The sequence below is a fragment of the Equus asinus genome, chromosome 14 (genome assembly GCF_041296235.1).
Source record: "Equus asinus isolate D_3611 breed Donkey chromosome 14, EquAss-T2T_v2, whole genome shotgun sequence".
Taxonomy (NCBI): Eukaryota; Metazoa; Chordata; class Mammalia; order Perissodactyla; family Equidae; genus Equus; species Equus asinus.
The window spans coordinates 33,742,574-33,768,713 of NC_091803.1; the positions used below are offsets into that span (position 1 = coordinate 33,742,574).

Genomic DNA, 26,140 nt, shown 5'->3' on the forward strand with positions numbered 1-26,140 from the left:
CAATGACCAGATTGAACTTCTACTTCATGTTGTTTCTGTCTCAAAGTGAGGGTGGCAGGGAATTCAGGTTAAGGCCAGAAGGTGAAAAGTAAGGGAAAAACTACACAGGGCTTGGAGTAGGAAGGTAGAAAGCATCCTGAGGCAATCCATCTCTGATCCTTCAGCCTTTGCTGGTGCAACACTGAACCAAACACCACGACCAAGAGGGTGGCTTAGATCTGAGTTGTGTTTCCATCTCTGGGGTAGATGTCAGCCCTATCTAAATCACAGGATCTGAGAGAGGGAGAACGGATTCACCAAGAAGACTTAGGGTGTGGTTACCAGAAGAGGGAATGATTCTGAGAGGCTGGGACGGCAACTGTCTGCTACTGTGTCTGTATTTGAACATTACAAAATGGCTAATCCATGTTGTTCTAGCTCTCTTCCTCAGAGTGCTTTAAATTATAGACTAAGATGATTAGTAATGATGACCGTTATTAATATGTTATATATTTCTTTATTCATATATATGAGGATATATATAATTTTAGCATTTTATAGCACTTTAAGATTTACAAAATACATATTAGAAACTCATTAGCAAATTAAGGATAATAATAGCTGCCATTTTTCCAGCACACATTATAGTCCAGGCACTGTGTAAGCATTCTGAACATTATAGAACCAATCAAGTCTTTGCAACAACCCTAAGAAGTTGTTCATTATTCACTCCATTATGTTGATGAAGAAACTGGGACTCAGAGAGGTTAGCAACTGGCACACCAGGGCTTAGCCTAGTTTATTTTGACCCCAAAGTCCATGTTCTTTACCACTACACTCAGCTCTCTCACTCAGTGATAAAATGCTAGGATTTCTGGTTTTAAAGCCAGAAGACTTGGCTGAATGCAAGACCTTCCCTTTACTAACTGTGTCCCCTGATTTCACCTCTCGGATCTTCAGTTTCTTTACCTAGAGAATAAAGATTTAGGACTAGGAGAGTAAAAGGTTTTCAGCCTCCACACTACTAAGACACTTTCTTGGGAAAGTTTGAACATGAAATTGGTTTTTTTTTTGGTAAGCAATAGTCCATTTGTTTCAAGTCAAAGCAACATGGTGCCTTGTTTGGTCAGTGCTCCATCTTCCTCAAAATAAATGTATAATTTTCTTAGGCCTTTTTAATATAAGTGAAAATAAGGGTCCCATTATGAACCCATGGATTTCTAAGGGTGCAGAAACCCCAGGTTGGTGGCTGAGTTCAAAAGTTTCTTTCTGCCTTAAAAATAGTGAATCTGACTCATTTGACTTTCTCAACAACCCTCTGATATAGGTAAGACAGATATAAGACTTCTTACTGAATGGAGGAGACAATGAGATTCAGAAAGAGAAACTAACTAGTTGAGTTTGAATTTGAGTCTTCCGATCCCAAACCCCATCCTTGCCACTTGGTTGTCCTGTCATTGCTGAGTGGGATGCCTTCAGTATCTAGTGATTAGGTGTACCCTAGAATGAGGTACTCTGAGCATAAAAGGGGAGTGCTTTGGAGTACATTGGTAGGAAAGTGGGCATGATGTTCATATCCACTATAGGTGCATTGGTCTGAAGTTGCTAGAACAATAACTTGAAATATTGACCAGAAAGGCAAGGCCCTGAGTAGAAGTATAAGAAATTTTCCCTTTAGTCTGGCTGCGTGTTTCCTTCAGAGTGAGAAGTCTTGTCCAAACAGTGACACTGAGGTAGAGAGAGCGCACAGATTGATGCAAGATTTATTGGTCTTACTTGTGCCATATCCTACACCAGACAGAGAATAGCCCTGTGCTTATGGGACCCCTGGCCTTTTAGATTTTCAGTGATATTATCAGTCCAAGTAGAAGGCAATGTTTCCTGTCCTCAGCTTATCCCTGGACATTGCTAAGATGTTACGTTGGTCAGATTCCTGATATCCTCGACCCATGTTCAGGACCTTTTAGAGGGTTTGGTAGTAGGTGGGTCTGCCACTATCCTTCTGGGCCCCCGAGAAGATGATAGCTAGTAGCCCCATGATATTTACTCTATGTGTTCTCCTACAAAGGGAATAAAGATGGATTCTCATCAGATAGGAGTCTGTCAGACTGACAAGATCTGTCTGTATTAGTTAGGCTATGCTAGATGCTGTAACAAATAGACCCAAGGTATCATGATTGAACACCAAAGAAGTGTTTTTCTTGCTCAGGGTAGGTCCAGATGGGTGGAGGAGACCTGCTATATGTATTCATAAACTCAAGCAGATGGTGACTTTACATCTTCAACATGTGGCTTTCAAAGTCATTCTAAGTGTTGACGTCCTAGACAGTTGGGAGGAGGAAAGAGCATGGAGGAATATACAAGGACAGTTTTATGGGCTGCAGCTGAAAGTGATACTCATCACTGCTTCCCACTTCCCACTGACTGGCACTCAGTAACATGACCATGCCTGCTGTGGACTGAATTGTGTCACCCCCAAATTCATATGTTGAAGCCTATCTTAGTCTGTTCAGGCCACTATAACACTACCATAGGCTGAGTGGCTTGTAAACAACAGAAATTTATTTTTCACAGTTCTGGAGGCTGGGAAGTCCAAGGCTCCAACAGATTTGGTGTCTATTGAAAGTCTGCTTCCTGGTTCTTAGATGGGCATCTTCTCACTGTATCCTCACGTGGAAGAATGGGTGAGGGGTCTCTGGGGTCTTTTTTATAAGAGCACTAATCCTATTCATGGGGGCTCTGCCCTCATGACCTAACTACCTCCCAAAGGCTCCACCTCCAAATACCATCACATTGGGGATTAGGTTTCAACATATGAATTTTAGGGGTACACAGATATTCAGTCTGTAGCAAAGCACTAACCCCCAATATGACTGTATTTGGAGACAGGCCCTATAAGGAGGTGATAAGGTTAAATGAGGTCATAAGGATGGAGCCCTAATCCGATAGGGCTGGTGCCTTTATAAGAAGAGGAGAAGACACCAGAGCTCTCTCCCTGTCCACCATGTGAGGACCCAGTGAGAAGGCAGCCATCTGCAAGCCAGGAACGGAGCCCTCACCAGGAACCAAATCAGTTTGCACCTTGACCTTGGACTTCCAGCCTCCAGAACTATGAGAAAATAAATTTCTGTTGTTTAAGCCCCCAGTTTGTGATATTCTGTTATGGTAGCCCAAGCTGACGAGTAGAATACCCAACTGAAAAAACAAAGGAGGCTAGGAAATATAATCAGCTGATAAAAGAAAGAGAGAAGAACAAGGCCAGAGTCTATGTGAAGGTTACCATGACCACCTCAAGGCTGAACTATGGGCAGAAATGAAAAATTACGTTTTAACCTTGACTGTCACCAGATGGCCGGAGGACAATGCAGTAGTCTTTCCCTGCAATTAGGACATTTAGAAAGCTCTAGGCACAAGATACGCTGTAACTGGGAAGGGTGGCAAGTTAGAACTGGACTCAGCCTTAACCTTGTTCTCTGCACTGTTTGCCTTTAAAACCCAGCCACCCTAAGACCGAGAGGAGGCTCACCTATCAACTTGCAGGTTGAAGCGTACTTGCTCGGTTTGCAAACCTTTTAATAAAGCCTCTCTTTTCTTTAAAACTTATCTTTACCTCATAAAGCTGCTCATTTCAGTTAACATAGCTCTGAGTCCAAGAAATGGAGAATACTCTGAACCCATGTAGTGCAGTAGGTAGTCTTTCCTCTACAGGAAGTTTCTGAATTGTATAAAAATTCATTTCTCAAATCCCAGCATCATCTGCAAAGATGTTTTTATCATTTTTTCTTCAGTTTGATATACTTAGCTTCCTTATGGAAGGGTCTCCATAGGTTAAGAAGGAATATTGACTGAAAATACTGAGAGGAGTGGTTTTTATCTATGATGTATGATATCAGTGTGATGATCAATTAATAACAAAAACTATGGTAGCTACTATTGCTAACATTCTCGAGGGCCACTCTGTGCTAGGCATAGGTGTATTGCAGATCATTTGTTCCTAATTATAGTTAAAATGCTGAAGACTGTCACTCATTAGCTTTTGGGTAAAGTGGAGCATAATCATATTATCCCTATAATAATGTCCTTTTTCACAGTCTTGTATTTGAGGAGAAATAGGCAGTTATATCTAATGGTCCCAGTAGTTAAATATAGATTGCCCTATGCCACCAGGAATTTACCAGCAGCACATGAGGATAAACTTTCTGGTGAACTGTGAAGAGCAGTGATTACAAATTAATTTAGTGCTCTACTTCGATAGAAAATTTGAGGAGTTGCTGTTGATGATGGTATTCTTGTTGTTTTGGTCTAAATCTAGAATCTACCTATACTATTTGATAAGAGTACAAGTTTTGGAATCAATTAAACCAAGTTCACATTCTGGCTCTGACACCTACACACCATGTTGCTTTGGATAAAATTATTCAGTCTCACTTTCTTCCATTATAAAATGTTGATAATAGTAGTCTCTACCTCTTAGAATTGTTGTAAAGATTAAATGAGCTAATATATGTTCAGTGATTAAATGGGGCATGGCACATAGTAAAGGACTTCACACGTCAGATATTATTACCATTACTACTGTGCTTATTCCCGAAGTGTGTTGTGCCTGCGACTATTACCCATCCAAGATTTTCAGGTAGAGAAAAGTTGGAAACCATTATTTCTAGTCTCCACTTAGGAATCATGTCTGTTTAACGTAATGGGTCTTATAAGAAAGTTATTCTAGATGATGACAACAATATGATGGCTCTTTCTTTCCCGGTAGCATTTGTAATCAGTACAACACCATCGCAGAGAAAGTCAGTGAGATTCCTGCCAACACTGAGGAGCTTGTGTTCCTCATTGAATTCTTAAAGAAATCCAGTGATGTCACCGTGTTCAAACTCAGGAGGCAACTTAAAGATGCAGTTGAACGTCTAGAGTTCCTAATGGACTATGCAGACTTGCCCCGTAAGTCTATTGCCATGTATGCACATGCAAATGTATATGTATATTTATATTTTCAGGGATAGGGAGTTGGGAGAAGGAGAGTTAGTAAATATCAATATCAGAAGAGCCGCTTTTGAAGTGTCCCCATATGTTAGAGGCACTCATTCCACGCTCTTATCCACAGGAGTTTAAGTCAAAGAGAATCTTATTGTTAGACAAAAAGAAGAAATATCTGGGGACTTAACTGGTTCTTAGCTGCCTGTCTTGCCGTCTTGTGCCTGGTGTTCCTGGAAAAGTCACTTCCAAATGCAGAGTCCTTTTATAAATGGATAGATTTCATTCATCTATAATCTTAATACAGTCCCACCTTTGGGGAGGCCAGGGCACTTTGCTTCATGCCCTTGCATATCTTAAAAGGAAAGAAATGGCCAGGGCCCCCTCAAGGTATATTGGGCCAAGTTAGAGTTTTGTAAGGACCAGGTGCTGAAGGAAAAGCTGATATGCTCTCCACAAGCCAAGTTTCAGAGCCTTTTTCCATCTGGAAATACATGTGGATTACCTGATGTTCATTTGGAGGGAAATGGTGATGGGAGGGAGAGAGAGGGACTAGGAGTGAAAAGTGGTCCCCTAACCATCCACTCATACATTCATGAGCTGTGGCCTCTACCATGTGAACACAGTGGACTTTCTCACTGTGGTCTCTGCCTCCTAAATTCCCAAGGGTACAGAGGGAACCCAGGACCTTTTAACTGACCAGAGCCATAAGATGGGTAGGACATCTGACATTGATATTTTTACTGACATTTAACTAAACGGGAGACTGAGACTCAGATGAGGTGAAATAGTTTAAAGAGTAAGAACCAGAACTTCAAACCAGATTTCACCCCTATTCAGACCTAGCCTGAGAAGGCGGTAAAGCATAGTGATTAGAACATAGGCTTTGGAGTTGGTTAGACCTGGGTTTGAAATCTGCTCTGTCAGCTTCCAGTGGTGTAACCTTGACCATTTAGCATAACTTTGTTTCCCATCCATTAATTGCCACCCCCACACCTATTTCTCTTGACCTCTCGTTCTGCTGTGTTAATTCCCCACATGCTGACCTATGCTGAGCAGTGTCCTGGAGCAGACTGTATGTGTTTTGCAGAGGAGGATATCAAATTGAACAGCACTCTCTTCCTCTGGCCAGACCAGATTGAAGATATCTTCGAAAACAGCCGAAATCTGCTCCTTAACAAGAGGGATCAGGCGGAGATGGACCTCATTAAAAGGTACAGGGAGAGTCTGAGGTTGTTTTAGAAGTGACACACCAGCTTCCTAACGCGCTGCGGGTTCCTAGTTCTGTCTAGAGCCCCACAGCAATGCGTGGGTGAAGGCTGAAGACAATTAGTGGAGAGAGAATTTCCTTTTGTTTCCCATGGAGAGATGTTCTCTTTTCAGCCTGCTTCACTGTAGTAACGCCTGCCAATGCCTTCCCTCCCTGCCTTCAACAATTGGAATTTGGTGGTACAGAGAGAAAAAGACAAAAATAGTGGCAGTAATAATAGCTTTGCAATAATAATAGCAAAATTGTCAGCCTTACATTGGAGACCACAGATCTGTGAGATGTCAAGACAGGGATAACAAAGGCATGGTAGGAGGCGGAGAAGTTACTTATTTTACAGCTGGTCTTGTTCAGTGCTAATGTGGCTGTAATCATTTATTCATCCAATATTTATTATGGATTTTTTACTATGTACTATCCTCTATTCTAGACATGTAAGTATGTTTGGCTGCTAAATAAAGATTTTAATCCACTGACAGAGAAAATACAGATGTACTGATAAGTCCGACATTGTCAAGTGAAGTGGGCCAAGTACCATGTACATGGTAAAGACACACACACCCCAAATACACACACTCCAACTACACACACCACACACACGCATCCCAGCTTGTAACACTTTGTTTATGAAATGCAGATTTGTGCCAATTACCATCCCCATCATACGCGACACTTCCACTACCCAACTTTAGGCCCTATAATCCCTTCAAATATTCATGAGAAAGGAAAAGGGTAGATAAAAGCAGATTTCTACACAGAGTGGGAGTTTGGGCTGAAGGATAAACCTACTTGGTTGCTACCGTCAACATATGACCTAGGTCTGTTGCCAAGTAAAACACAGCAGCAGCGAAAGGGGTGTGTGTGTGTGTGTGTGTGTGCACGCACGCCTGCATTTTTTCCTTCCTACAGCCTTCTCTTCCCTCTACCTAAGTGGATACTGTTCCTAGAACCCAGAACTTAGCCCCATGGGTGGAACTGACTTTTTTTTAATTAATAGACTTTATTTTTTAGAACAGTTTTAGGTTCACAATAAAATTGAGAAAGTACAGAATTCCCATATATACCCTCTCCCTTTACATATGGACTCCCCCATGGAACTGGTTTTTGATGCCAAACCAGGAAGCCGAACCATTATTTGTAAGTTAGATGAACAGGAGCAAGTTTCTTCATCTTTTTGAGCCTCAGAGTCCTCATCTGGAAATGGGATAATAGAGCCAATCTCAGATCATCTCATTTCATGAGAGGTATCATTGTGTTGAAGGATGAAATGAGATGATCTGAGATTGCCCCCAGGTGGTCTCCAGCACATGGTGGGCACTCAAACACTGTCAGCTTCCTTTGCCCTTTGAACAATGACTTCTTTGGGGAGAAAAATGTTTCTTAATTTCCAAACAACTGCCTTGCAAGCATACTTTTAGAACATTACTGTGAGACTATTTAGAGACAGTAAGTGCTGTTGAAGTTAAGAAGAGTGAGGGGTGGCTCTGGGAGAAATGGAAACAATTATCATTAATGATGAGAGAAGAGTGCCAGGATTATCCTTTTGGAGGGCGACTCTCAGCTTGATCCCATCAACTGGTTCCCAGGCTCTCAACAGCAGAGTTCAGCAGAGGAGCAGCTCTGGGAGAAACCCACAGCCCTGGGCTCAGCCTTCTCTTTGGTGAACCCTGAAACTTCCTGTCCATCGTTTTTGCGTTAATCCCGAGAACAACCTGTGAGAAGGGCTGAGTACCTTCATTTGTTCATTCATCTGCTGTGAAAACAATCCCATCCCCTCTCCAAGAAACTTGACCTTATTTTCCAAGCCTGTGTTAATCTTTGGCGTCCGTGCTAATTATTCTCCATTTGCTGACCCCACCCGACCCCTCAGTTCCTTCTCCACCCTCCTCTGCCCGCTCAGTGCTCAGTCTATAGTCTCTGGCTCTCTTGCTGTTGGATCCAGACAGGGCCCTGCCAATGGAGAACCCTCAGGAGGTTGGAGAGTGATTGGAGGCCTTTTTTCTCCCCTCCCTCCCTGCTTGGCCCTGGGGCTCTGGTCTCTACCTGAGTTCCTCTAGGACAATAATTCTTGCTCTTCCAGAGTTCCAGTTCTCACTGTCCCCTCAGCCCTAGGGGTTATATCTGCTTCCCTCTGAGGCCAGTCTCTGGGTGCCTCCCTATCCCCTGTCTGTGCCTTTAATCCTACCCACATCTCAGCTCTCTAGGTAGTCCCTTCATTAAAGCCTTTTTTCTTTGAGTATCATAGTGAATTCTGTTTCCTGCAAGAATTCTGACTAACCCACCATCTTTTAAGTTCCTACATTATCCTCCCATAGACTCCACGTGGTTCCAAGAATACAACTCATTTACTCAACCTAACTTGTCAAGTGCCTACTATTTACTAATGATTGCATTATATGGAATAGTATATATATACATACATATACATAAGTATGTGTATATATATTATGGACATGAAAGTATTTTGGAAACTTACAATGTGCTAAGCAATTATAAGAAGTTGAAAACAACAAGAACAGTACTATTTTAAGGTAATCACTGAGTTTATATACCACTGCCCTCTGGGAAGGATTCAAAACTGCTTTTATTAGAGATTTATCTTTGTATGTGGGTACTGTATTTTGAGCCTCAAAACGAATTTTAATGATGTGAAAAGGTACCCAGCAGCACCTAATTGTGTGGACAAGAAGAGAATCAGCTTTTCCCCCATGTTGTCCCACTCAATGGTAGGTTCCATGGTCCTAGAAGCAACTGGGAATATACATAATGGACGTCTCAGGAACGTGAGCTTGTCTTTACCTTGAGAGTACAATAGAAAACCCTTTGACATCTTGGAGAAAGAAAGGAAAATGTCCTAGGGAGAGTACCCAGATTGTGTTCCAGGACTGGGATAGAGCACAGTGCCTTATGTATCATAGGTGCTCACTGTTTTGATGAATGAACGAATGAAACTTTTTCACAGTAAAGATAATCTCTAAAATTAATACCTACCAGAGTCTAAAGTCACAGCTTATTACAAAACAAAAACAAACAAAAATCTGAGAAGAGGCAGGCTGTCTCTCATAGCACTTATCTACTCTATCTCTGAATCCTTAAGACCTTGGTGAAAAACAATTAGGGGAAGAAGAGAGTGACAATGGCCACCTTCTCTTCTTCCCTCTCATGCTCCTGTCTCTGTTCCTCTTCTCTAAGGATACAGAGAACAAAAGGGACATGGGAGATGGAAGACAGAGTAGATCAACACAGAAGCTTTATGAAGGAAATAAACAGAGAAACACAGCACAGTTATCACATTTAGGAGGTGAGTTAGGAAAGGACTCATGTAAGATGAAACTTAAAGGATGAGAAGAAGCACATTAAGTGAAGATGTTGGGGAAGAGAGTAGCAGGGGGCTCAGTCCAAGCATAAAGTACAGTGTGGGCATTGGCTTCAAGGTGGGAAGACCTTGGCCAAAGGAAGAGAGTGCCTATAAAATGAGGTTGGAAAGTTAGAGGAGCAGGTTCTTGAGGTCATGGTAATTAGTTTCCATTCCTTTTTAGGTACAATAGGAAGTCACTGAAGGCTTTTAACTGCTGGGGGGGCAAAATGATCTAATTAATTTTTTTCTTTTTATGATTTGCTTACTTGAATCAGAATCCAAATAATGTCTGCAACACTGCAATTAGTTGACATGTCTCTTAAATTTCATCTGTAGGTCCCCCCTCTATCTCCTTTGTTTTTTCCTGGCAATTTATTTATTAAAGAAACTGAATCATTTGTCCCCAAATCTAGATGTTCCTGATTGCACATCTGTTGTGTCATTTAACATGTTCCTCTGTTCTCTGTAGTTCCTGTAAATTTGCAATAACTGATTTAATCTTGCTACTGATCTAATCTTTGTTCCTGGTCTCTTATGCTAATAGGTAGCAGAGAAAGACAAACTTAAGTTTGTCTATGGGTAAGAGTATAGCATGCGAGTACAAAGAAAAAGAAAGCTGAGTCAGCCATATTAGATATATAGATGTATAGATCAAACCCAAGACAAAAACATTTAGTGGTTCAAAGATGGCTACTTAGGTGAGTAAAATAAAGTTAAAGCAGTCATTTACCCTTATACATCAAATAAATAAATAAATAATGTGAAACTTGAATAAGGAGACTATAGAAGTAAATAATTAATAACCTTAATTTGTTGGATGTAAATATTCTTCATAAATGTCCATAGAACATTTCCAAAAATTTACCATATTTTAGGACTCCAAAAAAAATTCAAAGAAGCAGTAACTATATTGGCCACATTCTATTATAATAGTGTGTATTAGTTATCTATTGCTGGATAATAAATCATCCCAAAACATAGCAACTTAAAACAACAAACATTTATTACTTCACAGTCTCTGTGGGTCAGAAATCTGGGTGCAACTTAGCAGTATATTTCTGGTTCAAGGTCTCTCATGAAGTTACAGTCAGAATGGCAGCCAAGGCTGCATTCTCGTCTGAGAGCTCGACTGGGTGAGGATCCACTTCCAGGTTCACTCATGTGATTGGTAGTAGGATTCATTTCCTCACAGGATGTTGGCCAGAAACTGCTCTCTGTTTCTTGCTAAGTGGGCCTCTCCGTAGAGTAGCTCACAACATGGCAGCTGGCTTCCTTGAGAGAAAGACAGAGAGAGAGAGAAGTCTTTCTGTAACCTAATCCTGGAAGTAACGTCCCATCACTTTTGCCATCTTATTTGTTAGAAGTGAGTTACTAGGTCTCCAGTAATGAACCAACAGAAAAAGAACTCAAGAATACAATACCATTCACAATCGCAACAAAAAGAATAAAATACCTTGGGGTAAATTTAACTAAGGAAGTGAAGGACCTATAGAATGAAAATTACAAGGCCTTTCTGAAAGAATTGGATGACGACATAAGGAGATGGAAAGACATTCCATGTATATGGATTGGAAGAATAAACATAGTTAAAATGTCCGTTCTACCTAAAGCAATCTACAGATTCAATGCCATCCCAATCAGAATCCCAATGACATTCTTTAAAGAATTAGAACAAAGAATCCTAAAATTCATATGGGGCAACAAAAGACCCCGAATTTCTAAAGCAATCCTGAGAAAAAAGAACAAAACGGGAGGCATCACAATCCCTGACTTCAAAACATACTACAAAGCTACACTAATCAAAACAGCATGGTACTGGTACAAAAACAGGTGCACAGATCAATGGAACAGAATTGAAAGCCCAGAAATAAAACCACACATCTATGGACAGCTTATCTTTGACAAAGGAGCTGAAAGCATACAATGGAGAAAAGAAAGTCTTTTCAACAAATGTGCTGGGAAAACTGGAAAGCCACATGTAAAAGAATGAAAATTGATCATTCTTTTTCACCATTCACCAAAATAAACTCAAAATGGATCAAAGACCTAAAGGTGAGACCTGAAACCATAAGGCTTCTGGAAGAAAACGTAGGCAGTACACTCTTGGACATCAGTATTAAAAGGACCTTTTCGGACACCATGCCTTCTCAGAGAAGGGAAACAATAGAAAGAATAAACAAATGGGACTTCATCGATTAAAGAGCTTCTTCAGGGCAAATGAAAACAGGATTGAAACAAAAAAACAACCCACTAACTGGGAAAAAATATTTGCAAGTCATATATCTGACAAAGGCTTAATATCCATCATATGTAAAGAACTCTCACAACTCAGCAACAAAACATCAAACAACCCAATCAAAAAATGGGCTGGAGACATGAACAGACATTTCTGCAAAGAAGATATACTGATGGCCAATAGGCACATGAAAAGATGCTCATCATCGCTGATCATCAGGGAAATGCAAATGAAAACTACACTAAGATATCACCTTACACCCGTTAGAATGACAAAAATATCTAAAACTAATAGCAACAAATGTTGGAGAGGTTGCGGAGAAAAAGGAACCCTTATACACTGCTGGTGGGAATGCAAACTGGTGCAGCCACTATGGAAAACAGTAGGGAGATTCCTCAAAAAAATAAAACTACCATACGATCCAACCGTCCCACTACTGGGTATTTATCCAAAGAGCTTGAGTCAGCAATCCCAAAAGTCCTGTGCACCCCAATGTTTATTGCAGCACTGTTTACAATAGCCAAGACGTGGAAGCAACCTAAGTGTCCAGCAACAGACGAATGGATAAAGAAGATGTGGTACATATATACAATGGAATACTACTCAGCTGCAAAACAGAACAAAATCATTCCACTTGCAATAACATGGATGGACCTTGAGAGAATTATGTTAAGTGAAATAAGCCAGCGAGAGAAAGATAATCTGTGTATGATTCCACTCATATGAGAAATTTAATACTATGGACCAAGAACAGTTTAGTGGATACCGGGGGAAAGGTGGGGTGGGGGGTGGGCACAAAGGGTGAAGTGGTGCACCGACAACATGACTGACAAACATTAATGTACAATTGAAATTTCACAAGATTGTAACCTATCAATAACTCAGTAAAAAAAAAAAAAAAAAGAAGTGAGTTACTAGGTCTAGTCCAAACTCAGGAGGAGACAATTGCACGAAGATATAAATACCAGGAGGTGGGGATTTTTGGGGATTTTATCAGAGGCTGCTTACCACACAGTGCGGTTAGAAATAAAACCTGGGGGCCGGCTCCATGGCTGAGTGGTTAGGTTCGCACGTTCCGCTGTGGCGGCCCAGGGTTCGGATCCTGGGCGCAGACATGGCACCACTCGTCAGGCCACGTTGAGGCGGCGTCCCACATCCCACAACTAGAAGGACATGCAACTAAGATATACAACTGTGTACGGGGGGGTTTGGGGAGATAAAGCAGAAAAAAAAAAAGATAAAGAAAACCTGATCAAACCACTGAAAATTAACTCTCTTCAGTTACTTTTAAGAAAAAACATTAAAACTGCCATAACAGAATTAGGTAATCTTAAAATAATAACCAATTTATAGTATGTCACTATAGCTGTTCTCAATAGCAAATCCCCTTATACATTCAGTGCATATTTGTTATTATATGACAGACACTTCTAAGTGCTGGAGATACAAAAAGGAATTGAGATAAAAACTGCATGGATAGACTTTACATTCTAATGAATGAGAGCATACACTTATAATAGTGATGATTATGTACCAGGCTCAATTTTGAGCATTTTGTAGTATATGTTAGCTTATTAAATACTAAAGTACGTACTTTTTCGCATCTCCATTTTATATACCTGAGGCATACAGAGGTTAAGTGACTTGACCAAGGTCACATAGCTACTAAGTGGTAAGGTGGGGATTTGAACCTAGCCTGCCCAGCTCCAGAGCCTACCCACTTAACACTGTGTTAGTCTGTCTCATTAGGAAAAGGGAGAAGTGTATTTGAGACCTGCTTTGTTGATAATGTGGATGAAGTAGATAACTCTCTGGAAAGGTCTTCTCTGATGACTCTAGCTAAAGTAGCCCTCCGCTTCCATCCACTAGGCGCTCTGACCTGTTTTATTTTCTTCAGAGCATTTATCACTTTTAGAAATATCTCATTTCATGTTTATCTATGTGTGGATTTATCTATCCATCTATCTATCCATGTATGTTTATGGTCTAGGTCTCCCCCAAACTAAAATACAAGCTCCATGAGGTTAGGGAGCTTAGTAGTGTACTTCATGAATATGTGCCTGATGCCTAGAGCAGTTCTTGGAATGTATTAGGCACTCAATAATAAATATCTATGATGAATGAATCATGGATGAGTGGACAAATGGATAAATTCATTCATGTGTATACATACGTTTTATATATGTATATATAATATATGTTATATATACACACACATATATTTGGCTGTACAGGAAAACATCTGGAAATGTTTAACCACCAATAGGTTCACAGCAGCTGTCTCTGGGAGGTGGTATTATAAGAAATACCTATATATAGATATATAGATATTTTGTATCAGAAGATCAGATTCTTCCCACGCCCAAATATGGGTGAGCAATGCTGATACTTTGAACATCACAAACTGGAAAGTCCAAATGTGACTGGGCTTTCGTTATTTTCAGGTGCTCAGAATTTGAGTCGAAACTTGAGGGCTACAACAAGGAACTGGAAGGTTTTAGGAAACGTGAAGTGATGACTCCAGAAGAAATGAAGAACAATGTTGAAAAGCTTAACGAGCTTTCAAAGAACCTAGATCAAGCACTAGTGGAATTTGAGGTTTGGGGTCTGGGGTCTTGGGATGGGGACGGATGACTCTATATTGCTGTGTTGGTTCTGGTCCTTGGTTTTGTATTTTCCTGACATCCCCAGTCAGGGGGATAATATTGATTGATTGATTGACCAGTTCTTTCACTGGTACTTTCTACTACCTTATTCCATACCACTGCATTATATCAGCTTTTCTGTTAGTCATTGAGCGCACAAAGAAGAAATTATAATAGAATAAGAATTGCTCACATGTATTGAGCATTTATTATGTGCTCAACAACATGCAAAGGGTTTCATATGTGATATATCACTTAATGCCCATAAGAAATCTTTGGGGTAGGTACTGTTATTATCCCCATTTATCCCTATTTAAAATGAGAGAAGTAAGCCTTGGAGAAGTTAAGTAACTTGCCCTGAAGGTCAACTGGTAAGTTCTTTAACCATTCAAGTTCTTACCTTTGAGGCAAGTCAGCACAAGAAGGCAACATCATGTAAACGGCTAAAGTATATATGAAAATTGTGAAAATGAGGCTATGGATATGGTACAGTGGGAGCAAAGATGATGGAGAAGTAGCAAATTATCCTAGGGTTTCACCCACAGCTAGATCTCGGCTGCCATGGCCCTCAGAGGTAGCAGAGGGACCTTCTTGCTTGAGTCCATGCTTTATTTGCCACTCCTGCTCTCCAGATGAACAAGCATCTTCCTCAACTTGGTTTTCAGAGCACTGAGAAGTTTGTCTTGGTGACTTATTAGATTCAGGAGAGCCACCCACCCAATAAACATCATCCCTTTTTGCCCTGCAGTTGATCAATAAGGAGGAGGATCTGTTGGAAAAGGAGAAGAGTACCTTCCCTCTTCTGCAAACCCTGATGACCAACAAAGTGCCTTATGAGCAGCTGTGGGTGACGACCTATGAGTTCAGCATCAAGTCAGAGGAGTGGATGAACGGTATGCTGTGGTCTTACTCTGCTGGAGCAGGAGGGGGATGAGGTAGCAGATCCACCCCAGCCGGTTCTGAAACCAGCTTTGGATTTCAGATTCTGACTGACCTTTTCATCAGATTCTGATACTCTGGATTAAGGCAACCACAATCAAAGTTTTCTGACATGATAAGGATGGAAAGTGGGGATCACAGAGCCAGACCTATTGCCAGGGTAAAATAGAAGTGGCAGCCACCCAGAGCCATGGATTGGGTGAGAGAGGCAGACGGTGGGAGAATAAGATGGCTGTCCCACTATTGCGCTGCTTCAAAAAAGGTCAGGGTGCCATAGATATCTGTAAACTACTCCTCTCTAGATACTGGAGGCTAGAGAGAGATTGAGGAGGTAGAGTCAACAGGACTTAATGATTGATCTGGTATGGGGCAGGGGGCAGGGAGGGAGAGGGAAGAACCTGGGGTGACTTGCAGATTGTTGGCTCAGGCAGTTTGGTGGATTTTGCCATCACTGAACAAGAGAAGTGACAAATGTGTTGGGGAAAAAAACCATCAACATGAATACACTGAGTTTGAGGGGTCTGCAGACATCCAAATGGGAATATTAATTAACAGTTGTGTGTGTGTCAATCTGGAGTTAAGTGCTAGGTTTGAGGGGTGGGATTTATGTTGGGGAATAACTGATGTGTAGATTACAGTTAAAAGCCACAAATGGGGGCCAGCCCGGTGGTGCAGCAGTTAAATTTGCACGTTCCGTTTCGGTGGCCTGGAATTCGCCAGTTCAGATCCCAGGTGCGGACCTATGCACCACTTGTCAGGCTGTGCTGTGGCAGGCGTCCACATATGAAGTAGAGGAGGATGGGTACAGATGTTAGCTCAGGGCCAATCTTCCTCAACAAAAAGGGGCTCAGGGCTAATCTTCCCCCCAAAAAAGCCAAGAATAACATCACCTGGGGAGAGTGTGTAAGAGCAGAAGACAAAATTGGAGCCCCGTAGGGTTGAGCCTTTAGCTTGTTTCCGGTGCTTCAGGATTATAAACGCGATGGTGATGAACATCTTTGTTGCGAGTTTTCTGGGATACAATCATGATCATTTTCTTAGGATAAATTCCTAAAAATGAAGTGGCTAGATCAAAGGGTATCTAAGGAAGATTATTAGGATTTTAAAAACTGCTTTTGGTATTGTTAGCGTCTTCCAGAAAAGTTATGTTTTAATTTATTATTCTTATAGCAGTATTTATGAGTGCCCATTCTTCATGCCCTCCACAAACCCAGGAAGTAATAACTTTGAAAACCTTTCTGCTAATTCGATGTTTAAAACGGTATTTTCTTTTTCACTTTTAGAAAGTATTCATTTCTTTAATTGAAGTTGAATGTTTATTGGGTAGTTGCATTCCTTGTTTTATAAAAGCCTATTCTTGTGCTTTCTCATTTCTTTTCTATTGGAATGCTACTAAACTCCCTTATTTAAATGATTTTCAGTTTTGAGTAATATTTTCATTGATACTCTTAATTTTTCCAAGTTCTCAATCATATATATACAATTAGAATATTTTACCTTATTTATTTATCATTTCATATCCCTTTTTTATTCACTTTGCTGTGTTGACTAGCACTTCCAAAATAAACAGTGGTAATAATGGGCACGTTTGTCTTATTCCTGATTTTAATGAGAATTCCTCCAAAGTGTCATCTTTAAACATGATGCTTTTTGTTGGTTTGAGATACAAAATTTTTATGGTGTAAAGGAAGTATTTATAATTTACCAAGCCTTTTTATTAGAGATACTGTGTTTTAAAAGTTTTTACATTTTATTTTTTAAATGCATATGCAGTAAAATTGACATATTTAGCATACAGTTCTATGAATTCTAACACATATATAGATTCACTACAATTCAAAAAACAGAAGAGTTTTGTCACCTCAATAAACTTCCTTGTAACACCCGTTTGTAGTCACACTCTCCCCACAGCCATAAGACCTGGCAACTGTTGATCTCTTCATTGTTACTATAGTTTTGTCTTTTTGAGATTGTCAGATACATGGGATGATACAGTGTGTAACCTTTTGAGACTACTTCTTTCACTCAACCTATTGCCTTTGAGATTCATCCAAGTTGCTGGATGTATCCATATGTCCTTCCCACTTATTACAAAGTAGTTCCATTGTATGGATATACTAGTTTGTTTAATCATTCATCCGTTGATGAATATTTGGGCTGTTTCCAATTTCAGACTATTATGGATAGAGCTGCTATAAAGATTCAGGTACAAGTTTTGGTATAAACATAAGTTTTCATTCCTCTAGGTTAATGCCCAGGAGCATATTGCTGGGCTATATTTAAGGTGTATGTCTAACTTTATAAGAAAATGCCCAACTCATGTTTTCCACAGTGACTGGACATTTTGCATCCACCAGCAATGTATGATAGTTCTAGTTCCACATTCTCATCAGGACTTGGTATTGTCAATAGTTTTTTATTTTAACCATTCTCATAAGTGATTGTGGTGTCTCCTCATGGTTTTTGTTGTTGTTGTTTTTGAGGAAGATTAGCACTGAGCTAACATCTGCTGCCAATCCTCCTCTTTTTGCTGAGGAAGAGTGGCCCTGAGCTAACATCCGTGCCCATCTTCCTCTACTTTATATGTGGGATGCCTGCCACAGCATGGCGTGCCAAGCGGTGCCATGTCCGCACCCGCGATCTGAACCGGTGAACCCCAGGCCACCAAAGCAGAACGTGTGAATGTAACTGCTGAGCCAATGGGTTGGCCCCCTCCTCGTGGTTTTAATTTGCATTCCCCTAATGCCTACTGATGTTGAACATCTTTTTATGTGCTTATTTGCCATTTGTATGTCCTCTTGGGTGAAGTGTTAGTTCAACACCTTTACCGTGTGTTTAACTGGGTGGTTTGTTTTCTTACTATTGAGTTTCAAGAGGTCTTTATGTACTTTGGATGCAAGTCCTTTGTCAGATATGTGATTTGCCAATATTTTCTCCCATTCTGCAGCTTGTCTTTTTATTCTGTGAATGATATCTTTCACAGAGAAAAAAAATTTAATTTTGATGAAGTCCAATTTATCAATTTTTCTTGTACGGATTGTGCTTTTGGTGTCATGTCTAAGACTCCTTAGCCTAAACCTGTCATGAAGATATTCTATATTTTCTTCTAGAAGTTTTGTAGTTTTAGGTTTTGCATTTATATCTATGGTCCGAATTTGAATTAATTTTTACATAAGGTTTGAGACTTAAGTTGAAGTTCATTCCTTTGCATATGGATATCCACTTGTTCCAGCAATTGGAACAGTTGTTGCAAGGTCGCTTTTTTTCTCCATTGACTTGCCTTTGTACCTTTTTGAAAAATCAATTGGCCATATTTGTGTGGATCAATTTCTTGACTCTTTATTAAATTCCATTGATTTATGTGTATAGCCCTTCACCAAAACCAAACTGTCTTGAAAACTGTAGCTTTATAGGGAGACTTAAGATCAGATAGTATAATTCCTCCAACTTCGATCTTCTTTTTCAAGTTTTATTTTGATTCTTACAGCACCTTTGTCTTTATATCTTTTATGTAAATTTGAGAATCAGCTTAGTGATATATGTAAGAAACCTGCTACAATTTTAATCGGAAATGTGTTAAGTCTGTAGATCAATTTGGAAAGAATTGACATCTTTACCATACTGAGTCTTCCATTCCATGGGCACTGTGTCTCCAGTTGTTTAGGTCTTCCTTGATTTCTTTTTATCAGTGTTTTGTAGGTTTCAGCATACAGATTCTGTGTGTGTTTTGTTAAGTTTATACATAAGTATTTCTTTTTTTAGTGCTATGGTATGTTTTAAAATTTCAATTCTTAATTGATCATTGCTAGTATTTAGAAAAACAATTGGTGTGGGGTTTTGGTGGGGTTTTTTTGGTCCAGCTCTGCATCTTTGGGCAGCCTTGCTTAGGACCTTGCTCAGATCAGCTTGATCTCAGGACTGTGAGGGTTTCCTCCTGTCTCACTAGGTTTTCAGCTTCACATATGGCTTAGTCTCAGGCAGCAGCTATAGCAGTTCTCTCATCAGTGGAGTGCATGGAGACACTGGTCCAGCTCTGATTTCCAGCAGTGAGCCTGGCTCAGGGCACCCACCATGTGTGTGGAACACCTCTAGTCCCCATGAATCCCCAAGAGCTGGAATCAATTGGATCCAAGAAGATCATTATCTTATGTTAGAGCCCATCTTTTAAGTATCTTCTTTATATATTTTATTTATTACTTCTCTGTGTTTGGAGCAGTGGGGAGGGGGAAAAGTGTGGTCCCATTCTTCTTTTTTTAAGAACCAGTCTACCCTGATGAGAGCTTTCTTCTATTCCCTTTTTTTTAATAGACTTTTTTTTTTAAAAAAAAAGCAGTTTTAGGTTCACAGCAAAGCTGAGCAGAAAGTACAGAGAGTTCCCATATATCCACTGCTCCCCTCCCCAGCCTTCTCTACTATCAATATTCAAGACCCAAGTGGTATATTTATTACAATTGATGAACCTACATTGACATATCATTATCACCCAAAATCCACAGTTTACATTAGGGTTTACTATTAGTGTTGTACATGCTGAGTTTTGGCAAATGTCTAATGACAAGTATCCGTCATTATAGTATCACACAGAATAATTTCACTACCCTTAAAATTCTACCCATTCATCCCTTCCCCTCTAACCCCTAACAACCATAATTTTTTTACTTTCTGTCTCCATAATTTTGCCTTTTCTAGAATGTCTTATAGTTGGATTTGTACAGTATATAGCCTCTTCAGACTGGCTTCTTTCACTTAGTAATATAAATTTAAGATTCCTCTGTGTCTTTGCATGGCCTGATAGCTCGTTTCTTTTTACTGCTGAATAATATTTCATTATCTGAATGTACTACAGTGTATTCAGTGTCTTTTTTCATTCACCTACTAAAGGACATCTTCTTTGCTTTCAGTTTTTGGCAAATATGAGTAAAGCTGCTATAAACATTTGTGTGCTGATTTTGTGTAGACATAGTTTTCAGTTCACTTGGGTAAATACCAAAGAGTACAGTTGCTAGATTATGCGGTAAGAGTGTGTTTAGTTTTGTAAGAAACTGCCAACTGTCTTCCAAAGTGGCTGCACAACTTTGCATTCCCCTCATCAGTGAGTGAGAGTTCCCTTTGCTCCACATCCTCATCCGCATTTGCTGTTGTCAGCATTTTGGGTTTTGGCCATTCTAGTAGTTGTGTAGTGGTATCTCATTGTTTTAATTTGTAGTTCCCTAATAACATATGATGTCAGACGTCTTTTCCTATGCTTATTTGCCACCTGTATAGCTTCTTTGATAAGGTTTCTGTTCAAGCCTTTTGCTCAGTTTTTAGTTGGGTTGTTTGTTTTCTTATTATTGAGTTTTAAGAGTTCTTTGTATATTTTGGACAACAGTCCTTTATCAGATATGTCTTTTGCATTTTTTCTCCTAGTCTTTGGCTTGTTTTCTCATTCTTTTCACAGAGTCTTTCACAGAACAGAAGTTTTTAATTTTGATGAAGTCTAGCTTGTCATTTCTTTCATAGATCGTGCCTTTAGTGTTGTATCTAAAATGTTATCACCAAACCCAAGATCATCTAGATTTTTCTCTTATGTTATCTCCTAGAGGTTCTGTAGTTTTGCATTTTACTTTTAAGTCTATGATCCATTTTGAGTTAATTTTTGTGGCGAGTGTAAAGTCTGCATCTAGATTCTTCTTTGTTTTGTTTTTTTTGCGTTGGATATCCAGTTCTAAAACCACCTGTTGAAAAATTACAATTTCTTCATTGTGTTACCTTGCTCCTTTGTGAAACGTCAGTTGACTATATTTGAGTCTGTTTCTGGGCTCTCTGTTGTGTTCCATTGACCTGTTTGTCTATTCTTTCACCAGTAGCATACTTGATTATTGTAGCTTTTGTGGTAAGTCTTGAAGTTGGATCACGTTAGTCTCTCAACTTTATTTTTCTCCTTCAATATTATATGGGCTATTCTCAGTCTTTCATGTTTCCATATAAACTTTAGAATTGGTTTGTCAATATCCAAAAAAAAAACTTGCTGGGATTTTGATTGGAATTGTGCTGAATCTATAGATCAAATTGGGAAGAACTCATGTCTTGACAATACTGAATCTTCCTATCCATAAACTAGGAGTATCTGTTCATTTATTTTTTTCTTCTTTGATTTCTTTCATCAGAGTTTTGTAAAACTTTTTCTTATATATGTGTTGTACTTATTTTGTTAGATTTATACCTAAGTATTTCAATTTTGGGGGTGCTAATGTATATAAATGTGTTTTTAATTTCAAATTCCACTTGTTTGTTAATGGTATACAGGAAAACAATTGACTTCTGTATATTAACCCTGTATCCTGCAACCTTGCTATAATTATGAATTCATTCCAGGAGTTTTTTGTTTATTCTTTCATATTTTCTACATAGATGATCATTTCATCTGCAAACAAAGTTTTATGTCTTCTTTCCCAATCTGTGTATACTCTTTATTTCCTATTCTTGTCATATTGCGTTAGCTAGGACTTCCACAGAACGATGTCAAAAAGGAGTGGCAAGAGGGGGCATTCTTACTTTGTTCCTGATCTTAGCAAGAAAGATTCTAGTTTCTTGTCATTAAGTATGATGTTAGCTGTATGTTTTTGTAGATGTTCTTTATCAAATTGAGGAAGTTCTTCTCTATTCCTCCTTTGCTGAAGAGTTTTTTTAATCATAAATGGATGTTGGATTTTTAAATGCTTTTTCTGAATCTATTGATATGATCATGTGATTTTTCTTTTTTTATTTATTTTTTATTGTGGTAACATTGGTTTATAACATTATATAAATTTCAGGTGTACATCATTATATTTCAATTTCTGTGTAGATTATATCATGTTCATGATTTTTCCTTATTAGCTTGTTGATATGATGGATTACATTAATTGATTTTCAAATGTTGAAACAGCTTTACATACCTGGTATAAATCCCAATTGATTGTGGTGTATAATTCTTTTTATGTATTATTGGATTCAATTTGCTAATATTTTGTTGAGTATTTTTGCATTTATGTTCATAAGAGATATTGGTCTTTAATTTTCTTTGCTTGTGATGTCTTTGTCTGGTTTTGGTATGAGTAGTGCTAGCCTCATAGGAGTTAGGAGGTATTCCCTCTACTTCTGTCTCCTGGAAGAAATTGTAGAAAATTGGTATCATTCTTCCTTAAATGTTTGGTAGAATTCACCATTGAACACATCTGGGCCTTTGCGCTTCTATTTTGGAAAGTTCTTAATTATTGATTCAATTTCTTAAATAGAGATAGGCCTATTCATATTGTCTGTTTCTTCTTGTGTGAGTTTTGACAGATTGTATCTTTCAAGGAATTGGTCCGTTTCATCTAGGTTATCAAATTTGTAGTCATATAATTTTTCATAGTATTCCTTCAGTATCCTTTTACTATTCATCAGGTGTGCAGTAGTGTCCCCTCTTTCATTTCTGGTATCAGTAATTTGTGTATTTTCTATTTTCTTGGTTAGCCTGGCTAACAGTTTATCCATTTTATTGATCTTTTCAAAGAACCAGCTTTTGGTTTTATCATTTATTTTTTCTGCTTACTTTGGAGTTAATTTGCTCTTCTTTTATTAGTTTCCTAAAGTGGAAGCGTAGATTATTGATTTTAGGTCTTCATGCTTTTCTAATACATATATTCAGTACTCTAAATCTTCCTCTAAACATTTCTTTTGCTACATCCCACAACATTTGATGTTATATTTTCATTTTCATTTTTTAATTTCTCTTGAGATTTCTTCTTTGACCCATGTGTTATTTAGAAGTATGTGGTTTAATTTCCAAGTATTTGGGGATTTTTCCAGCTACCTTTTTTTAATTGAGCTATAAGACTGAAAAATCTTTGCCTTGTTTCTGATCTTAGGGAAAAAGTATTCCGTCTTTTACCATTAAGTATAATCGTTTGTTTTTTTGTTTTGGTCTGTTTTTTAAAACCACTTGATTGTAGTATGATTGACAGGTAAAAACCTGTACATATTTAATGTCTACAGAAGGATAAAGTGGGGCCAGCACCATGGTATAGGTTAAGTTCGTGTGCTCTGCTTCGGCAGCCCAGGTTCGTGGGTTCAGATCCCAGGCGCAGACCTACACCACTCATCAGCCATGCTGTGGCAGTGACCCACATACAAAATAGAGGAAGATTAGCACAGATGTTAGCTCAAGGCTAATCTTTCTCGAGCAAAAAAAGAGGAAAATTAGCAATGGATGTTAGCTCAGGGTGAATCTTCCTCAGGGGGGGAAAAGTGTAATGTTAGTGTAGGTTTTTCATAGATGCCGTTTATCAGACTGAGGAAGCTTCCTCCTATTCCTAGTTTGTTTAGAGGTTTTTGTCATGAATGGATATTGAATTTTGTCAAATGCTTTTTCTGCATCAATTGATGTTGTCATATCATTCTCCTTTTTTAGACTATTAATATGGTATATTGTTTGATTTTCAAATATTAAAGCAGCCTTGCATTCCCATGATAAACCTCCATGTGGACATGGTTTGTTGTTCTTTTTATATATTACATGGAAGTCACACACATTTCTTTTCTTCTTTTTAAAAAAATGTTCATTTTTGATTACTCAACGAAAATGTTGGGCTGATGAAGCATGCTGTTAATTCAGGAAGCTATATTAATGAAGCTATATGTAGTCTCAACAGCCCTGAAAGAAAAGTGTTTTTGAGTAAATTAGCAACATCATGATATAAGAGTTAATACTAATTTGAAATATCACAGGGTAAGGAAGCAGCAGCATGGAAAGATTTTGACTGAATGTGAAACCCAAATGCTAAGGGATCCCTGTAAAAGAAAAGGAGGACAAGGAAATTAATGTCTTAGAGCACCTTTTAAAAATAATGAGGTGTCATTCTTTGTTTTGAAAATAATCTATTTTTGAATAATTTCAGACTTACATAAAAGTTGCCAGAACTATACAGATAACTCCCATATCCCCATTCACCTCATTCCTCAATTAATATTTCACATCATTTGTGGTGCATGTTTTAATGCTTCTAGAATAGCATCTGCAACCAATACTAACAATTGATTCCCTAACTGCACTTGGATTATATGCCAGGCATTGTGTGAGCCACTTTACTTATCTCACTTAATGTTCACGGTCACTTTCCAAGGTCTCCATTGTTACCTGTGTATCGCAGGTGATACTCTTGAGGCTTAGAAAAGTTCCCTAAACATGCCCAAGGTTTCAGGCTAAGTAGAGCTTTCAGGTCAGACCTAACTCCAAAGCCTATGCTTGTTCCACTATCCATACCATAGGCACAATTCTAAGCTCAGGGAATTACAGCTACATATGACTGACATCTACTTGGTGGTCTGTCCCCTCTCTCACCCCATGTTTTCTATTTCAGGACCCCTCTTTTTGCTGAATGCTGAGGAAATCGCGGAGGAAATAGGGAATATGTGGAGGACGATATATAAATTGACCAAGACTCTAGCTGACGTGCCCGCACCCAGGCGCTTAGCAGAGAATGTGAAAGTCAAGATTGATAAGTTCAAGCAGCACATCCCTATCCTCGCCATTTCCTGCAACCCAGGAATGAAAGATCGGCACTGGCAGCAGGTCCCTGTCCCTACCCACTCCCAGCCAGCCAGCCCAGCCCAGCCCGTACCTGGTCCTGGCCCTTGGGAAGGCAGGAAACATTACTAGGTCCTTTCTGAAAGGACAGTCTACTTGAGGCCAAGGGGGTAGTAGTGAGAGTGATAGGTTTTTGAAGGAAGGGAATGGGTCGGGTAAAGGTGGCCCCTTTTCTTTGGGGAGCCCATTGCTGGTGGTTGAGTATTGTGCCAGCCAGTGGCCACAAAGACTCCCAGTCAGCTCCCCTAAGTAAATGGTTGCTCAGGGTCCTGCAGGATGATAAGGGTGTGGAATTACAGTGGGAGGGGCCTTGATTTGTTCCTTGACCTAGAACACACAAAAGTGAAAGTCACATCTTCTCCTGGAGGCTCCTAGTAGTGCCACATGATTCCTGCTTGGGCTGACTGTGGTGTCGAGTCTCATCGTTCAACAGGCTACGTTCAGAAATAATACTGCACTCTTCTTTCAGCCCTTTGAGTCTGTAAATGAGAATAATAAATATTCTCCCTAAAAATAGTTAGGATTTTTACAAGCAGCCAAGTGTGGGGGTGCTAAGTGTGGTGAGAACACTAAGCAGAAAAAAGAAAATTCGGTGTGTTTCTAAAATAATCATCACATTCAAGGACTAGCAGTGCCCTTGAAGCGTCCTCTACCAGGGAGTTGCTCTGTGTGGAGATGGAGATGAGACTGGCACTCCATAGCAGATTCCTTTTCTGTTTGGCCTGGAATTCCCACTCTTGGAACCAAGCGCTAGACTGAGGACATTGTCTCTGGAAGGACCCAAACTGAGAGCACACCCATTACCTTCCAAAGAATGGAGCCTGAGCCCAGTGGCTACAAGCATTTTGATCTCCCTGAGAAGACAAAAGATCTTGAAAGGTTCAAGAATTTTCTGTAGAGACAAACTACTTTCAATTTCCCACAAAGCCTGGAAACTCAAGACCTAAGCCAAGGGTATAAAGAAGGGTAGTGGAGGCCATCTGGGTAGACTTCTGGTCTTGAGCTGCCCCAGCAGAGGGATCTGCACAGGGGCAGCTGCCCTCACTTGGCGCTTATAGGATGCCTCTCCCTATGGACGGAGCCTGACTAGAACTGTGACCCATTTTGAGGGTTAGGGAGGTTAGATAGACAGATGGCCTCTGGT

The 26,140-nt window shown here is 39.5% G+C and overlaps 1 protein-coding gene across 9 annotated transcripts in view; it reads left to right on the forward strand.

Annotated features, from left to right (window-relative positions):
- DNAH3 (dynein axonemal heavy chain 3) overlaps positions 1–26,140 on the forward strand; it is a 167,162-nt gene that overhangs the window by 29,526 nt on the left and 111,496 nt on the right. For 8 of the 9 annotated variants that reach the window (XR_011494269.1, XR_011494270.1, XM_044747042.2 and 5 more), the window contains 5 exons: positions 4,742–4,926; positions 6,050–6,173; positions 14,265–14,418; positions 15,214–15,358; positions 24,770–24,981. Coding sequence is in view for 7 of the 9 variants with exons in the window: in XM_044747042.2 (XP_044602977.2) it covers positions 4,742–4,926; positions 6,050–6,173; positions 14,265–14,418; positions 15,214–15,358; positions 24,770–24,981 (820 nt within the window). In the remaining 2 variants the exon portion in view is untranslated. Of the gene's footprint in view, positions 1–4,741; positions 4,927–6,018; positions 6,174–14,264; positions 14,419–15,213; positions 15,359–24,769; positions 24,982–26,140 lie in introns of those variants that run through there. The other variant, XM_044747046.2, reaches the window with a different exon arrangement.